Consider the following 12,601-nt stretch of genomic DNA (forward strand, 5'->3'; position numbering starts at 1 on the left):
GGAGACTTCTACCCCTGCCCAAGAGGGACACCCCACCCCCCGCACGGCCCCCCCTTCTAAAAATCTCTGGCTGGATTATTATTATTTTTTAAACTGCCTTCCTCCAGACATTGACGGATTCACTGAGACGGGACGCTTGTCTTTCTCGCTGCTTCTCTGGGCCACCCTAAATGCAAGCTTTGTGATGGTCGGTTCCGTGATGGTAGCTTTTATCGAGGTAAGGCCCCCATCCTGATTCCTGTTCAGAGGGACGACATTTCCTCCGCTGTGGGGAGGGGGTGAGGCTGCCCACCAACCCTTGAGCCCTGGGTGGAATGACAGAGAAGGCTAAGAAAGAGCCAGTCGGGATCTCTCTGTTGGGAACAACCAACAGGCAAAAAAGTCTCTCTTTCTCTTCTCTTCTCTCTCTCTCTCTCTCTCTCTCTCGGTAGCCCGTGGCGGCCGGCAGTGGGATCCCTCAGATCAAGTGCTACCTCAACGGAGTCAAGATCCCCCACGTGGTTCGCTTGAAGGTGAGCAGGAGGCAAAGGGGGAGAAGAAAGTTGGGTCTCGGAGAGAGTCCTTAATTTTCCACCCAGTGGTGGATTTGCAGTTTTTCAGAGCATCACCGGCCCTTATCTTCCTTAGCTGGGACCTCCTGCATGAGATCTCCCGTGACGGGCAAATCTGTCAGACTCTGTTCGCCTATCTTGAAAGGGTGGGCAGGGGAGCCTCCCTCCCTCCCTCCAAACCGAGGTTCTGCCAACTGGCCCTGCCCTGCCTGCATGGCGGAGGCGGATTTGGGCCAGACGTTAAAACAGAGGTCGGCCTCTGGCAGCCGTGGCCTGCTGGTGCTGGGAAGGAAGGAAGGAAGTTCTCCTGTTCACGCTGGCGGTGCTCTATCCTTGGCCCCCGTGTTTCATACGCCCTTCCCTCCCTTCTCAACCTGATGCTTTAGGGACAAATAAAACACAGCAGAGCAAGTGGTTAAAACCAGACGTAAGTGGGAAAGTATCTTAATAGATCTTAACGAGGTGCCCAAAACATAAAGAAGTGAGGTGCTGAAGAAGCCTCTTGCATCGTTGGGGTCCCTCCCCAAGAAGACTTTTTCCTTGGTCATCACGTCGTCCTCGTGTGCACACTTTTGATGAAGGCAGAGAGGTTACGCGGCTTTGCCAGCCTTCCCTTGGAATCGCTCTCTCTGTGTTTCATTTGTTGGTGTGGAAGGGATTCTGGCGAGATCCCTGAGGGATATGGAAGCAGGCGCTCTCTGTCCCTGTCTTGTATCCAGCTGCTCGGTGCTACGGCTGAGTAAAGGCGCCGACGGATCCCGGCTCCTCTCAGAACTGTGGCCCTGCTTCCTTTGCAGACGCTGGTGGTCAAAGTTTGCGGCGTGATCCTGTCGGTGGTCGGAGGCCTGGCGGTTGGAAAGGTAAGGAGGAGAGCATGCAGAAGGAACCAGGAGGGAAACGCTGCTGCTCCCTCTTCCAGTGTTTAGTATTAGTCAGAACATTCCTATCCTGGCCTTTCTTCCAGTCGTCTCCAAGTAGCATGTTGGACTTCTCCTCCTTCCTGCTTTTTCCTCATTAGAGCCCTGTAAGGTAGGCCATGCTGAGGTCAGGAAGAGCCATTTGAGGAAGCCATTCGGCTGTCCAGCCCAGCAGCCTTTCAGAATTAAGCACGGGTCCAAATCCCGGCACATGTCTGGCTGTACTTTTGGGGAACCCGGTGAAGGCAAGGACGCCCACCCCCGCTCTCGCCAGAGATTAAGAGAGGATGTGTATCATGGGGGGGGGTTTAAAGAAAGGAAGGCCAGAAATGTTCCTTTTATCCATCGTAGGCCCCAGAGTCGAGCAGGCAACCTGGACGGTGAAGGATTCTGGGAGTCGTAGTACTGAGCCCTGGCGGGGACATAATTTGTTTGCATTGGGGAGGAGGTGGGGTGGCACCTCTGTGAGCCCTTCGTCTTCCCCATTGGGTCCAACCTTTCTCAGCCTATAGGGAAGGGGGGGCAGGCTGAGGTTCCACGCAGGCTATCCCCCTGCCTCCTCCCCCCCCCCCCAATATCTCCTGCCTGCTCTTTTCCTCACTTGGGCTTCTTTCGCTCCCAGGAAGGGCCCATGATCCACTCGGGCGCCGTGATCGCCGCCGGCATCTCTCAGGGACGGTCCACGTCTCTAAAGAGGGACTTCAAGGTGAGTGGCTTGCAGGGGCCACCCGGCCTCTCTCCTCCTCTTCCTCTTCCAGGGACCAGCGGTGCTGCTCCGTTTTGCGGGGGGGGGGGGGTCTGGGGAAATTGTCCGGCTGCCTTGCAGATTGGGATCTGTTGGAAGCCTGGGGGTGGATCTGGCCCTTTGGGGGGGGCCCTCCCGAGGGCCGTGTCACTGTCCCCATCAGAAGGGGGAAGTGGGAGGGGTGTTTTTGGGGGGGGAGGGTCCCCAGTTTTTATGCCAAATGCCTCTCCCAAGGCTTCTTTGGTGGCAGAAAGAGCTTTATGTCAAAAGGGGCTGGATCTTTTTTTTTGGTCCAGCCTTTTGCCTTTGGAATCCACCCCCGGGGGCATCTCTGAAACTGAATTTGGCCCATGGCTGATCTGGGCTGAGCAAGCCTCCATCTCCTGCCTTGTGCAGATCGATTCCCCCGGCCTTTCGCGCCGTCCGGCAGATTCTCCCGGCTCATAGCCAGAGGCCCATCTCTCACCCGGAGCATCTCCTGCGCTTAACAGGTTGCCCGTTTCTGTCTGGCGCCCTGATAGGTTCTAAAAGCTCCGTTTGCTTCCAGATCTTTGAATACTTCCGGAGGGACACTGAGAAGCGGGATTTTGTCTCGGCCGGAGCCGCCGCTGGGGTCTCGGCGGCCTTCGGAGCCCCTGTCGGTAAAGTCCCGGAGCTCCACCGCAGAGCCCCGCGTGGCTCTCCAAAGTTTTCGGGCTCAGCCTCCTTGGGGTCAGGGGGATGCTCAGAAATATTCTGGGCTGCCGCCGGGCCGTACCTGCGGTAACTGGCCGAGAGGGCCCCCGAGTCCGAGCGTAAGGGCAGCCTCTTTGGCCACGTCTGTGGACAGGCGCTCCTGGCTTTTGGCTGACGGGCGTTCTCCTTTGCCAGGGGGTGTCCTTTTCAGCCTGGAAGAGGGGGCTTCCTTTTGGAACCAGTTCCTGACATGGAGGATTGTGAGTGTGAACCCTCAGCGTCCCTTTGGGGGCAGGCGGGGAGGAGGGGGTGAGCAAGGCGGGCCCCTGACCGGCGTCCGCGCCGCTTCTCTCTTCCGCCAGTTCTTTGCCTCCATGATCTCCACCTTCACCCTCAACTCCATCCTGAGCATTTACAAAGGCAACCCCTGGGACCTCTCCAGTCCGGGACTCATCAACTTTGGCCGATTTGATTCGGAGGTAAGGGGCTCAGCCCTCTCGCTGGTGCTTTTCCTTGCCTCCTCCCCCGTAACCCTTTGTGAGGGGACCCCATTTCTCAGGATGTCCTCACCCACCAGGGGCGGCCTTGTGGGGGCTCCGAGGCCTGGGGCTTGTCATTTCAAAGCAGAGCCCCCCCCCCAAGTCCTCTTTGCCATTCACCTGGAACGGCCTTCCTTGAACCCCTTTTTAAAATTTAGATGGCGAATCCAGACAACCTAATTGCCAGCCCTTCCCTTTCCGGGCTTAGGGGTTCACCCCACCCCACCCCACCCCACCCCCTGTTTGTAGCAAAACAGCTTAAAGCCCCCCCCCCGCAAGGCCGACTTACCCCACCCGCAGGAAGGTTTTTATTGTCACGAGAATTTATTTATTTATTTTATTTATTTATTTTATTTCTATCCCGCCTATCTGATCATATTAGACCACTCTAGGCGACTTACAGTAAAAACAACAATGTAATTTTAAAACTTTACAGCAGAAACGTAAATTAAAAAATAAAGAACAGAGTAAGAAAAAGATCGTCAAGGGTTTTCTGTTGGGAAGGCCCGCCTATACATCAATGTTTTTAGTTGTTTCTTAAAAATGCCCAGCGAGGGAGCCGCGCGAATCTCAGGGGGCAAGTTGTTCCAAAGGCGAGGAGCCACCGCCGAGAAGGCCCGGATTCTGGACTTTTCCTTTCGGGCCTCTCTCAGCGTTAGGCTCCTCAGCCTTATCTCCTGGCTCGCGCGAGTGACACGGGTAGATCTAGGTGGAAGGAAGCTCTGCCAGTTAAGGTGGACTTTGGAGTAAATGTTACAGATGGGTCTTGGGCCGGGGAGGGAGGGGGCTGTGACTTCTGTCGGGAAAGCTAGTGCTCTGGTGGGTGCAGCTTTAATCCCGCTTTCAGCAGGTTCTGCCTGAATGGCTCTGCGGGGCTCCAAGGTGGAAGGAAGCAGGAGGAAGCCCACCTCTGTGGTGCCCCCTCAGAGTCGAGCTTGGCCCGGTTCCTTTTATGTGGATTACAGCACCCAGATTCCCCAGTGGCTTCCCTGATGGAGGAACGATGGGAGTCGTAGTCTGAAAAAACATCTTCGCCAAGCTCTGCGGGCCAGGCAGGCGTCTCCGTGGCGGGTGGGTGTTTATGTCGCTGGCATCACCTCCCTCAGAGGTTGCCTCTTTCTGCTTCCTTACAGAAGATGGGCTACTCCTTCCAGGAAATCCCGATCTTTATCTTCATGGGCGTGGTGGGTAAGGCGTCCCCACCTTTCTCCCAGCAGTGGCCACGATCCAGTTTCGCCTTTTTGTCAGGGGCTTGGAGGGAGGGAGGGAGGGAAGCCATGAGGAGTTGTCCTCCTCTTTCAATGTGTAGAGCTGGCTTGGCTCCCCTGGGGCTTCTCTCGGGGGGGGGGCTTTTCAGGGGTTTGGGGGGCCGTTTGTTCCCACCAGCCTCCCCATCTTGGGCCCCAGTGGCTGCTTTCTCCCACAGCGTGGCCCAACGGCACGCAGGCCTCCGGAGCCAGTTTTTTTCAGCTTCTATCCACCCTTCCTTCCTTCCTTCCTTCCTTCCTTCCTTCCTTCCTTCCTTCCTTCCTTCCTTCCTTCCTTCCTTCCTTCCTTCCTTCCTTCCTTCCTTCCTTCCATCCATCCATCCATCCATCCATCCATCCATCCATCCATCCATCCATCCATCCATCTTTTTATCTCTTCTTTCTTCTTTCTCTTTTCCTTCCTTCCTTTTCCTTTTCCTCCCTCCCACTCTCCCGGCCACAGGTGGGATCCTCGGAGCGATGTTCAATGCCCTGAACTACTGGCTGACCATGTTCCGGATCAGGTAAGCCCCCCCCCCCCGTGCTTGCTGCCTCGTCCCCTCCCAGCTCTCCAGCCTCATGGCCCCTGCCAAGAAGTGCAGCAAAACTCCAGGGTTCCCCTGGAAGCTGAGGATCTAACTCTGAGCCTCGGGGGGTGGGTGGGGGAGAGAGAGCCCCTTGGGGCAGCCCACGGCTTTGCCTCCCCCCCCCATATAACAAACCTCCTAAGGGAGAGCTTTTGACACCCATGTTGCTCAGTCTATCCAAACAAGGGTTTTTCATGCTGTCCAGGAAGAGCAGCTCCATGCTTTGGGGACAGAACGGTGGGAAGAAGACAGAAAACTTGACAGCAGAAGAGAGATGCATTTGAAGTCCCTCTTTGTGAAATGAGGAGGAAGGAGGGAGAGTTTGGGAAAATCATTACGCTTCCCTTGGGCTGTGTGGGAGGAAGCCGAGGAATGTCTTTTCTACAGATGCAGGAAAAACTATTATTTTTCTGGCCCTGTGGCTTGAATGCAGAATCCGCTTTTGCGGCTGTCCTGAAGTAGGACTGGTGCTTGGTCAATGCCTTCTCCTGTCCCCCCCATCCATTCCCCCCCAAACATCCCCTCCTGCTTCATCATCAGAGGTTCCTTCGGCAGCCAAAAAGTGCCGGGCGGGCGTTGAGCCTTTCCTGCCTGGTCTGTCCTCTTCAACGAGGAGGGCACTGATCCGTGGGCCCTTTGCGCCTGTGCTCCGACTCCCCAGGTACATCCACCGCCCGTGCCTGCAGGTGATCGAGGCCATGCTGGTGGGGGCCGTGACCGCCTCGGTCGCTTTCGTGATGATCTACAGCTCCAGCGACTGCCAGCCTCTGCAGGGCAACAGCATGGCGTACCCCCTCCAGGTAGGGGGGGCCGCCGACAGGTGGCCGGGCCTGGAGAAGGGGGTGGGGTGGGGGTGTAATGCTTTCCTGAGGGAGACCTGCATGCTGCTATTCGGCTGGCGGGGGGTCTTGAAGCAAGAGGGGGGGCTCAGATATGATGGAAGTCTCGTGGTGTCTGAGGTGGAAAGCCGCAGGGGACGTGCAGGCAGCTCGAAAGAAGGTCACTCTCGGAGGCTGTGCCGAGTGGTCGGAGAGCAGACCGGACTGCGCCAGAAGGCGGTGGAGTTTCTTTCGCTGGAGCTCTCTTAGCCAGAGCCTGGCCCGCTGGCCCTCCTGACTCTCTAGCCGTGGATTTCCCTACATCGGCTGGGGTTGGATTGGATGATCTTTGTGGGACCCTCGCTCCTGTTGAGCTCCCAGGGGATTCTGCCCCATGGGGCTAACGAGGCTCTTTCCCGTTCTCTCTCCCGGCCTTTGCTCTGCCAGCTGTTCTGCCCCGATGGCGAATACAACGCCATGGCCGCCGCCTTTTTCAACACGCCCGAAAAGAGCGTCGTACGTCTCTTCCACGACCCCCCAGGTCAGTTGCCCTCTGGCTTGCCATCGGGGGTGGGGGGAGTAGGGAAGGGTTTCGCCTTCTCGGCTGGGATCAAATGGGTAGCGCCACGGTCGTGTAGATGTTCACCCTCACCGGGATCCTGCAGCCTCTTCAGCTTTTTCACTGGACAGATTTTGGAGGCTGTGACTCTTAGAAATGCAGGCTAGAACAGGCTGACGTTATAAAAGGGCCGTGGGAGGAGACGGGAAAGAGACCCGGGCTGTCGACAGGTCGTTGATCTCATTGACGACGACGGTCCCTTTTTGGATCCGGAGAGGCCGACGGTCTGGAAACCGGCCTGATCTTTATAGTCTGGGAATGGCAGGAACAGAAATGCAGACGGTGTGCAAAGAGGCGCCTGCTCCGATTTCACTGGCTCTGCTGGGCCCCCCGGGGACCCAGGCCTGTCTGTCATGAGAGGGAAGGTAGAATTTTGAGGAGCACCTTTTTTTTTCAGGGGGGAGAGGACCGACCCCTTCCCAAATCCTTTTGGTTTTAGATTTGTTGAAAGGCCAAAAGGTCTCAGTGGCTTAAATACCCCTGCCGCTCTTCTCGGAAAAGCTGCTGTTTTTGTGACCCTCTTCCTGTCTCCCTCCCTCCCCCACCCCCATTTGCAGGCACCTATGACCCCATGACTTTGGGGACATTCACCTTGATCTATTTCTTCCTGGCTTGCTGGACGTACGGATTGACGGTGTCGGCGGGCGTCTTCATCCCCTCTTTGCTCATAGGAGCCGCCTGGGGGCGCCTGTTTGGCATTTTTCTCGCCTCCACTACTAGCGGCTGGGTAAGCGCACCCCTGCACTCTTGAGACCCTTCCCCTCATGGTCCAAAGGTATCTGACGGTCAATCTAGAGGGTGTGCTTATCATGTTTTTGGAAGAGGTGCTCCCTTGAGTGGTGAGAAAGGTCTTGCTGTCACACCACATGATTCCCTTCACCCCGTGTCTTGCATTTAGCATGCTTTCTTCTGTGATTGGCTGATGGAAGATAAACACGGGCGTAGGTTGCATGTCCTGATTCCTGAGTCTGATGGCACTGACAAAATCCTATTATGTGGGTGTCAGAGAGAAACAGCCTAATTACAAAGAATAACCATCAATAAGCATTCTCTTTAATGACTGGTTTGACCTGGTGCTCATCAGCAGAGCTTGGAGAAGTTGCCTTTGAAGACTACAATGCCCACAATTCCCCCATCCAAGATGGGAGCTGTAGTTTGAAAAGTAATGTTTCCAAGCTCTGCTGATCTTTCACTGATGTTCTGAATGTAAAGGAATCCTCTTTGGGGGGGGCAGAGGAGAGAGTGTGTCATGCAGTTTGAATACACTCACGTTCCTTGTGCTGGATTTTACAGATCTGGGCAGACCCGGGGAAATACGCCTTGATGGGAGCTGCAGCACAGCTCGGTGAGTGAGGAGGAACTTGGGGGGAGGGGGAGGTGCAGGAAGGTGGGGGGGTGTCTCTCTTCCTTTTGCAAAACCAAAAGACCTTGATCTGTAGCACCTTAAATTGAATCTAATGTTGTCTGCAAAACAAGGCATTAGTTTATTGGCTTGTTCCTGTTCCCAAAAGAAATCGTAACTTTTGAAATCTTTTTTTACCTGGGTGGTCTTGTGGTTGTTCCCAGAGATTCAAGAGGGAGAAACAGGGGTCTCCTTCACGGTGCCCCTTCCTCTCACCCGGTCGCCTGGACGACAGCTTGAGTAACAATGCTTTCCTGCCTCTTCGGGGGGGGGGGGAGGCGCGAGCTTTTTAAGACCTCGGCCCGGGTCAGAGAAGCCCCAAGCTGAATCAGTGCCCCTGACCTTCCCAGGAGGGATCGTGCGGATGACCCTCAGCCTGACGGTCATCATGATGGAGGCCACGGGGAACATCACCTACGGCTTCCCCATCATGCTGGTGCTGATGACGGCGAAGATCGTAGGGGATTATTTTGTCGAGGTAAGAAGGGGTGAAGCCCTGGTTTTGGAAGGTGTTATCTTAAATAGCGGCTTTCCCCCCTCATCCTGCATGACGTATTTTGCACGACACCCTCCAGCCTGTTATTTGCTGCCCTGGCAGGCCTGTTGGCCCTCCCTTTGAACGGGCCCGTCTGAGGGCGGTCCGTACATCTCCCCTGAGAGGGGCTTCTCTTAGCCTGGCTTGGGCCCTGCCAGAACGCTCCTCCCGGGGAGACCCTGCTTGGACCCTCTTCTGGCCTGTGAGAGGTTTGATTTTATAAAGCAAGTCCCTGGTCTCTGCTTTCAAAGCCTGTCTAGAAACTTGCTATTAAAACTTTTACAAGTGAAAAACTACTTCCCCCCCCCCCCCAAAAAAATACATTTTACTGGGGAGAGGGCTACCCCCGTAACTTACAAAACAGCAACTGCACCAAGAACTGGGAAACTGCAGAGAGTGCAGGAATGGTCGTGGCGTTAGGGACCGGGTCAAGGCACCCTTCAGGCACAAATAAATCTCAACCGCCTCATCCCAGGACGTCCGTCTGCCCGTCGCCAGGTGGGTCGGGTTGGGAGGGCAAACGCTGGATCGCTTCGGATGCAGGTGGGCGCCCGAAACGAATCAGGGGGCAGCTCAGCTTTTCCCCAGCGATCCTGCGCCTCCTCTCCTCTCTTGCTGCTCCTTCAGGGGTTGTACGACATGCACATCCAGCTGCAGAGCGTCCCCTTCCTCCACTGGGAAGCCCCCGTCACCTCGCACTCGTTCACGGCCAGGTAGGCTGCCCGGAGGGGGGGGGGGTCCTGGGTGGGCAGATCTTGGAACGAGGAAGGGGCAGAACCCTTGAACGCCCCTCGCCCGCCTTTGAGGCTTCCAGTTGGACGCTGGAGTCCTGGAGCTGTTTTGGGACTTTCAGATCTCTGGGCTGCGGTTTCAAGCCATTTCTTTTTTTAAAAGAGGCTGAAGGTCCAGAAACACGCTTTTAAAACCCAAAAGCATTTCCCATCTAGAACTCTCCTGTGTCTCGCCTGATAAGGGGGGGGGGGGTACATGGAAGTTGCCCTTGGTTGGGTTTTTTTGGGGGGGATTTTTTGCCCCTCGACGCCTGGCCTGGTCGGGTGTGGGCCAGGGCGTGACCCGTGGGCCTCCTTCCCTCCCCAGGGAAGTGATGAGCACGCCGGTCACCTGCCTGCGGAGGATCGAGAAGGTCGGCACCGTGGTGGACATCCTGAGCAACGCCGCTTCCAACCACAACGGCTTCCCGGTGGTGGAGTTCCTTCCGGGTCACGAGCAGGTGGGGTGAGACCGGCGTGGGGGCTTTTGAGTCGAGCGGTGGGGGGATTTGACGCATGAGGTGCCCCGACCCACCCACCCCTCTCGGGCCCCCTCCCTCTGCCCCGGCCCCCTCTAGTTGGGCAGAGGGAAGGAACCCGTCATGGGGGGGGCAGAGAGGTGTTTGTGTGTGTGTGTGTGTGTGTGTGTGATAGGGAGGCTGCCGAGTCCAGTCCCAGGACACACTTCTCTCTCTCTCTCTCTCTGTTGTAGGTGGCCGGCCTGCGAGGCCTGATCCTGCGCTCCCAGCTGATTGTGCTACTCAAGCACAAGGTATAAGGTCTCTCCAGGGTTGGCGGGGGGGCGCGCTCCCAGAATGCCCTTTATGCCCGGCGGCTGCTTTGGGCCACAAGGAGGGGGGGCTGGGGAGTGGGACCAAGGCACGGCGGAAAGCTGGCGAGGGGGCTGCTGAGTGGAGAGGCGCCACCCGAGTCCGGGCACCTCCTGGGTCTGGCCGCCCTCCCTGCCCACCGAGGCCTTCCTTCTTCCCTCCTTGCAGGTCTTTGTGGAGCGAGCGAACCTCTCCCTGGTCCAGCAGCGCCTGAAGCTGAAGGACTTCCGGGACGCCTACCCGCGCTTCCCCCCCATCCAGTCCATCCACGTCTCCCAGGACGAGCGGGAGTGCATGATGGACCTGACGGAGTTCATGAACCCCTCGCCTTACACCGTGCCCCAGGTGGCGGCCTTTCTCGGGGAGGCGGGGGTCCTGGGCACAGATCGCTTTTGCGAGGGCGGGGCCCCTCGACGGCGCTCTTCCTGTGCACACGCCGTGCTTGGTTGGGGTTGGGAGAAGGGAGAGATCCTTGGTAGGGCAGGAAGCTGTCCTATTGGGAGCACAGACAGCCGCGGCCCTGATCTCCTCTGAATGCCCATCCCCAAAGCACAAGGAGAGGTAGGCAGTCCTGCTGGGTCAGGTGTCCCATGGGAGGAAGGGAATGAATGGCAGGGAAGGGGGCGTCCCCTCTTTCCTTAGAATTGGGGGGTGTCCTTCTTCCCCCTCCCCCTGAGACACCCCCACCCAAGCGCTCTCTTCCACGCAGGAGGCGTCCCTGCCGAGGGTGTTCAAGCTGTTCCGGGCCCTGGGCTTACGGCACCTCGTGGTGGTGGACAAGCATAACCAGGTGAGTCGAGGCTTGCCCCCCCTGCCCCGCCCCCCGCTGCCCTTCGTGGGTCACCCTTGCAGCCGCCGTGCAAGGTAGGCCAGATGGAGCTTTACCTAGTGAGTTTCACACCTGGATGAAGGTTGGAACCCAGCTCCCTGGAGGGCGAGGCCACCCTTCTGAACACTGCCCAACGCCGCCCTCCTTAGAGGATCGATGGGTCTGGCTGGGGAGAAAGGCCACTTCCTACCACCCAGTTCCCGAGAGGGTCCCTTTCCTGAATCTACCCATGGGTGTCTGTCTTTCCATTTCTTTCTCTCCTTCCAGGTGGTGGGCATGGTCACCAGGAAGGACCTGGCCCGGTACCGGCTGGGCAAGGAAGGCCTGGAGGAGGTGCCCCTGGCGCAGACGTGACTGACCCCTTGGCACGGGTGGCAGAGGTGCCCCGACCTCCCGTCCCGACTGTGGCCTCAGGGAAGCCCCGGAGGAGAGCCTGGCGCCAGAGGACGCCCAGCCTGGAGGAGAGGGGGGGGATCCCTCCCTCCCAGCACCCTCTCCCTGGTTCTTTCTCCTCCCCAGAACGGGTCTCCTCAGCCTCCCTCTTTCCCTGGGGGCAGGGGCTGCGCTGCTCCCTCTCCACCTGCCTGCTCCCTCCGTAGGACCAGATCCTCCACCGCGGACTCTGTGGCGCCTCGAGGCTTTTAGGGGCAGCCTTGCCCATGCCGCTCGGCAAGTTCTCCCCCCAGCCCCGTTCTCGCCATCCGTGCCTTTCTGTGACTCCCTGGTCACAACCCTGACATGATTTTGGCTCCCGACCGGGCCGAGAAGCCGCTGCTGTCCATGCTGGGCTGGACATCCCAGCTGGAAAATGTTCTGGGAACAAGGGCGGTGCTTTTTCCGTGGGGTTTGGTGGCGGGTGTCGCTTCCTCTGCCTGTGAAGGAGGGGGAGAACCCTCACGGTCCCGACTGGGGCCTCCCTAGGCTGCCTTCCTTCACCTTTTAGCAGTGCATGAAAAAGTTCCTTCTGGGGACCACTGTCCCGAACCCTCGGCAGGGGTGCCAGGAGGCCCCCTCAGGCACCTTTGCAAATACAGCCTGTGTCGGAAGGCACTTCTCTCCCAGCCTGAACGGGGGTGGGGGGGGCTCGTTCTGTGCCTGAGGAGTCCCCGGGGCCCAGCTCCCCCTGACAGAAGGGGAGAGATTCGTTGGCAACGTGGGCGGATGGAGCTTCCCCTCAGCTTGCCTGGGCAGCACGGAGGGGTGGCTGCCGACCGACCGCGGGGCCGCACCCGGGTCCTCCCTCCAGCCCCTTGGGCTGAGCCCCCCCTTTGCTTTCGGCTCCCCTGCAGCTGCCGCGCGAACTGGCGCCTCCTCCACTCTTTTCTATCCCACAAAGAGTGGCACCCGGCTGGGAGTTTCTTTGTGTGTGCACGCGCGCTAAAACTAAATTAAATAAAAACTATTTATACTTTTCCCCTCCTGTCCTGAGCCTCTTTCCTTAGGGTGGTTGTAGCAACACCTTTCTAGGGTTGGAGAGGTCCTGGCGCGTGTGTGTGTGGGGGGGGCACATAAAGGCTTCGTTTGGGGAAGGGTCCTT

At 57.8% G+C, this 12,601-nt stretch overlaps 1 protein-coding gene across 3 annotated transcripts in view; it reads left to right on the plus strand.

The window, feature by feature from the left end:
• Positions 1 to 12,477, plus strand: part of LOC110084712 (H(+)/Cl(-) exchange transporter 7) — an 80,923-nt gene extending 68,446 nt beyond the window's left edge. For all 3 annotated transcript variants that reach the window (XM_078381337.1, XM_078381336.1, XM_078381335.1), the window contains exons 6-25: positions 108 to 217; positions 432 to 512; positions 1,349 to 1,411; positions 2,091 to 2,174; positions 2,761 to 2,854; positions 3,084 to 3,148; positions 3,251 to 3,367; positions 4,561 to 4,615; positions 5,138 to 5,198; positions 5,923 to 6,061; positions 6,527 to 6,620; positions 7,256 to 7,425; positions 7,992 to 8,043; positions 8,451 to 8,578; positions 9,263 to 9,348; positions 9,734 to 9,866; positions 10,118 to 10,177; positions 10,404 to 10,580; positions 10,945 to 11,025; positions 11,332 to 12,477. In XM_078381337.1, the coding sequence (XP_078237463.1) occupies positions 108 to 217; positions 432 to 512; positions 1,349 to 1,411; positions 2,091 to 2,174; positions 2,761 to 2,854; positions 3,084 to 3,148; positions 3,251 to 3,367; positions 4,561 to 4,615; positions 5,138 to 5,198; positions 5,923 to 6,061; positions 6,527 to 6,620; positions 7,256 to 7,425; positions 7,992 to 8,043; positions 8,451 to 8,578; positions 9,263 to 9,348; positions 9,734 to 9,866; positions 10,118 to 10,177; positions 10,404 to 10,580; positions 10,945 to 11,025; positions 11,332 to 11,418 (1,937 nt within the window). In that variant the 3' untranslated portion in view covers positions 11,419 to 12,477. The remainder of the gene's footprint in view (positions 1 to 107; positions 218 to 431; positions 513 to 1,348; positions 1,412 to 2,090; positions 2,175 to 2,760; positions 2,855 to 3,083; positions 3,149 to 3,250; positions 3,368 to 4,560; positions 4,616 to 5,137; positions 5,199 to 5,922; positions 6,062 to 6,526; positions 6,621 to 7,255; positions 7,426 to 7,991; positions 8,044 to 8,450; positions 8,579 to 9,262; positions 9,349 to 9,733; positions 9,867 to 10,117; positions 10,178 to 10,403; positions 10,581 to 10,944; positions 11,026 to 11,331) is intronic.
• Positions 12,478 to 12,601: the final 124 nt, after the last annotated feature.

The sequence above is a fragment of the Pogona vitticeps genome, chromosome 13, assembly GCF_051106095.1.
Source record: "Pogona vitticeps strain Pit_001003342236 chromosome 13, PviZW2.1, whole genome shotgun sequence".
Classification (NCBI taxonomy): Eukaryota; Metazoa; Chordata; class Lepidosauria; order Squamata; family Agamidae; genus Pogona; species Pogona vitticeps.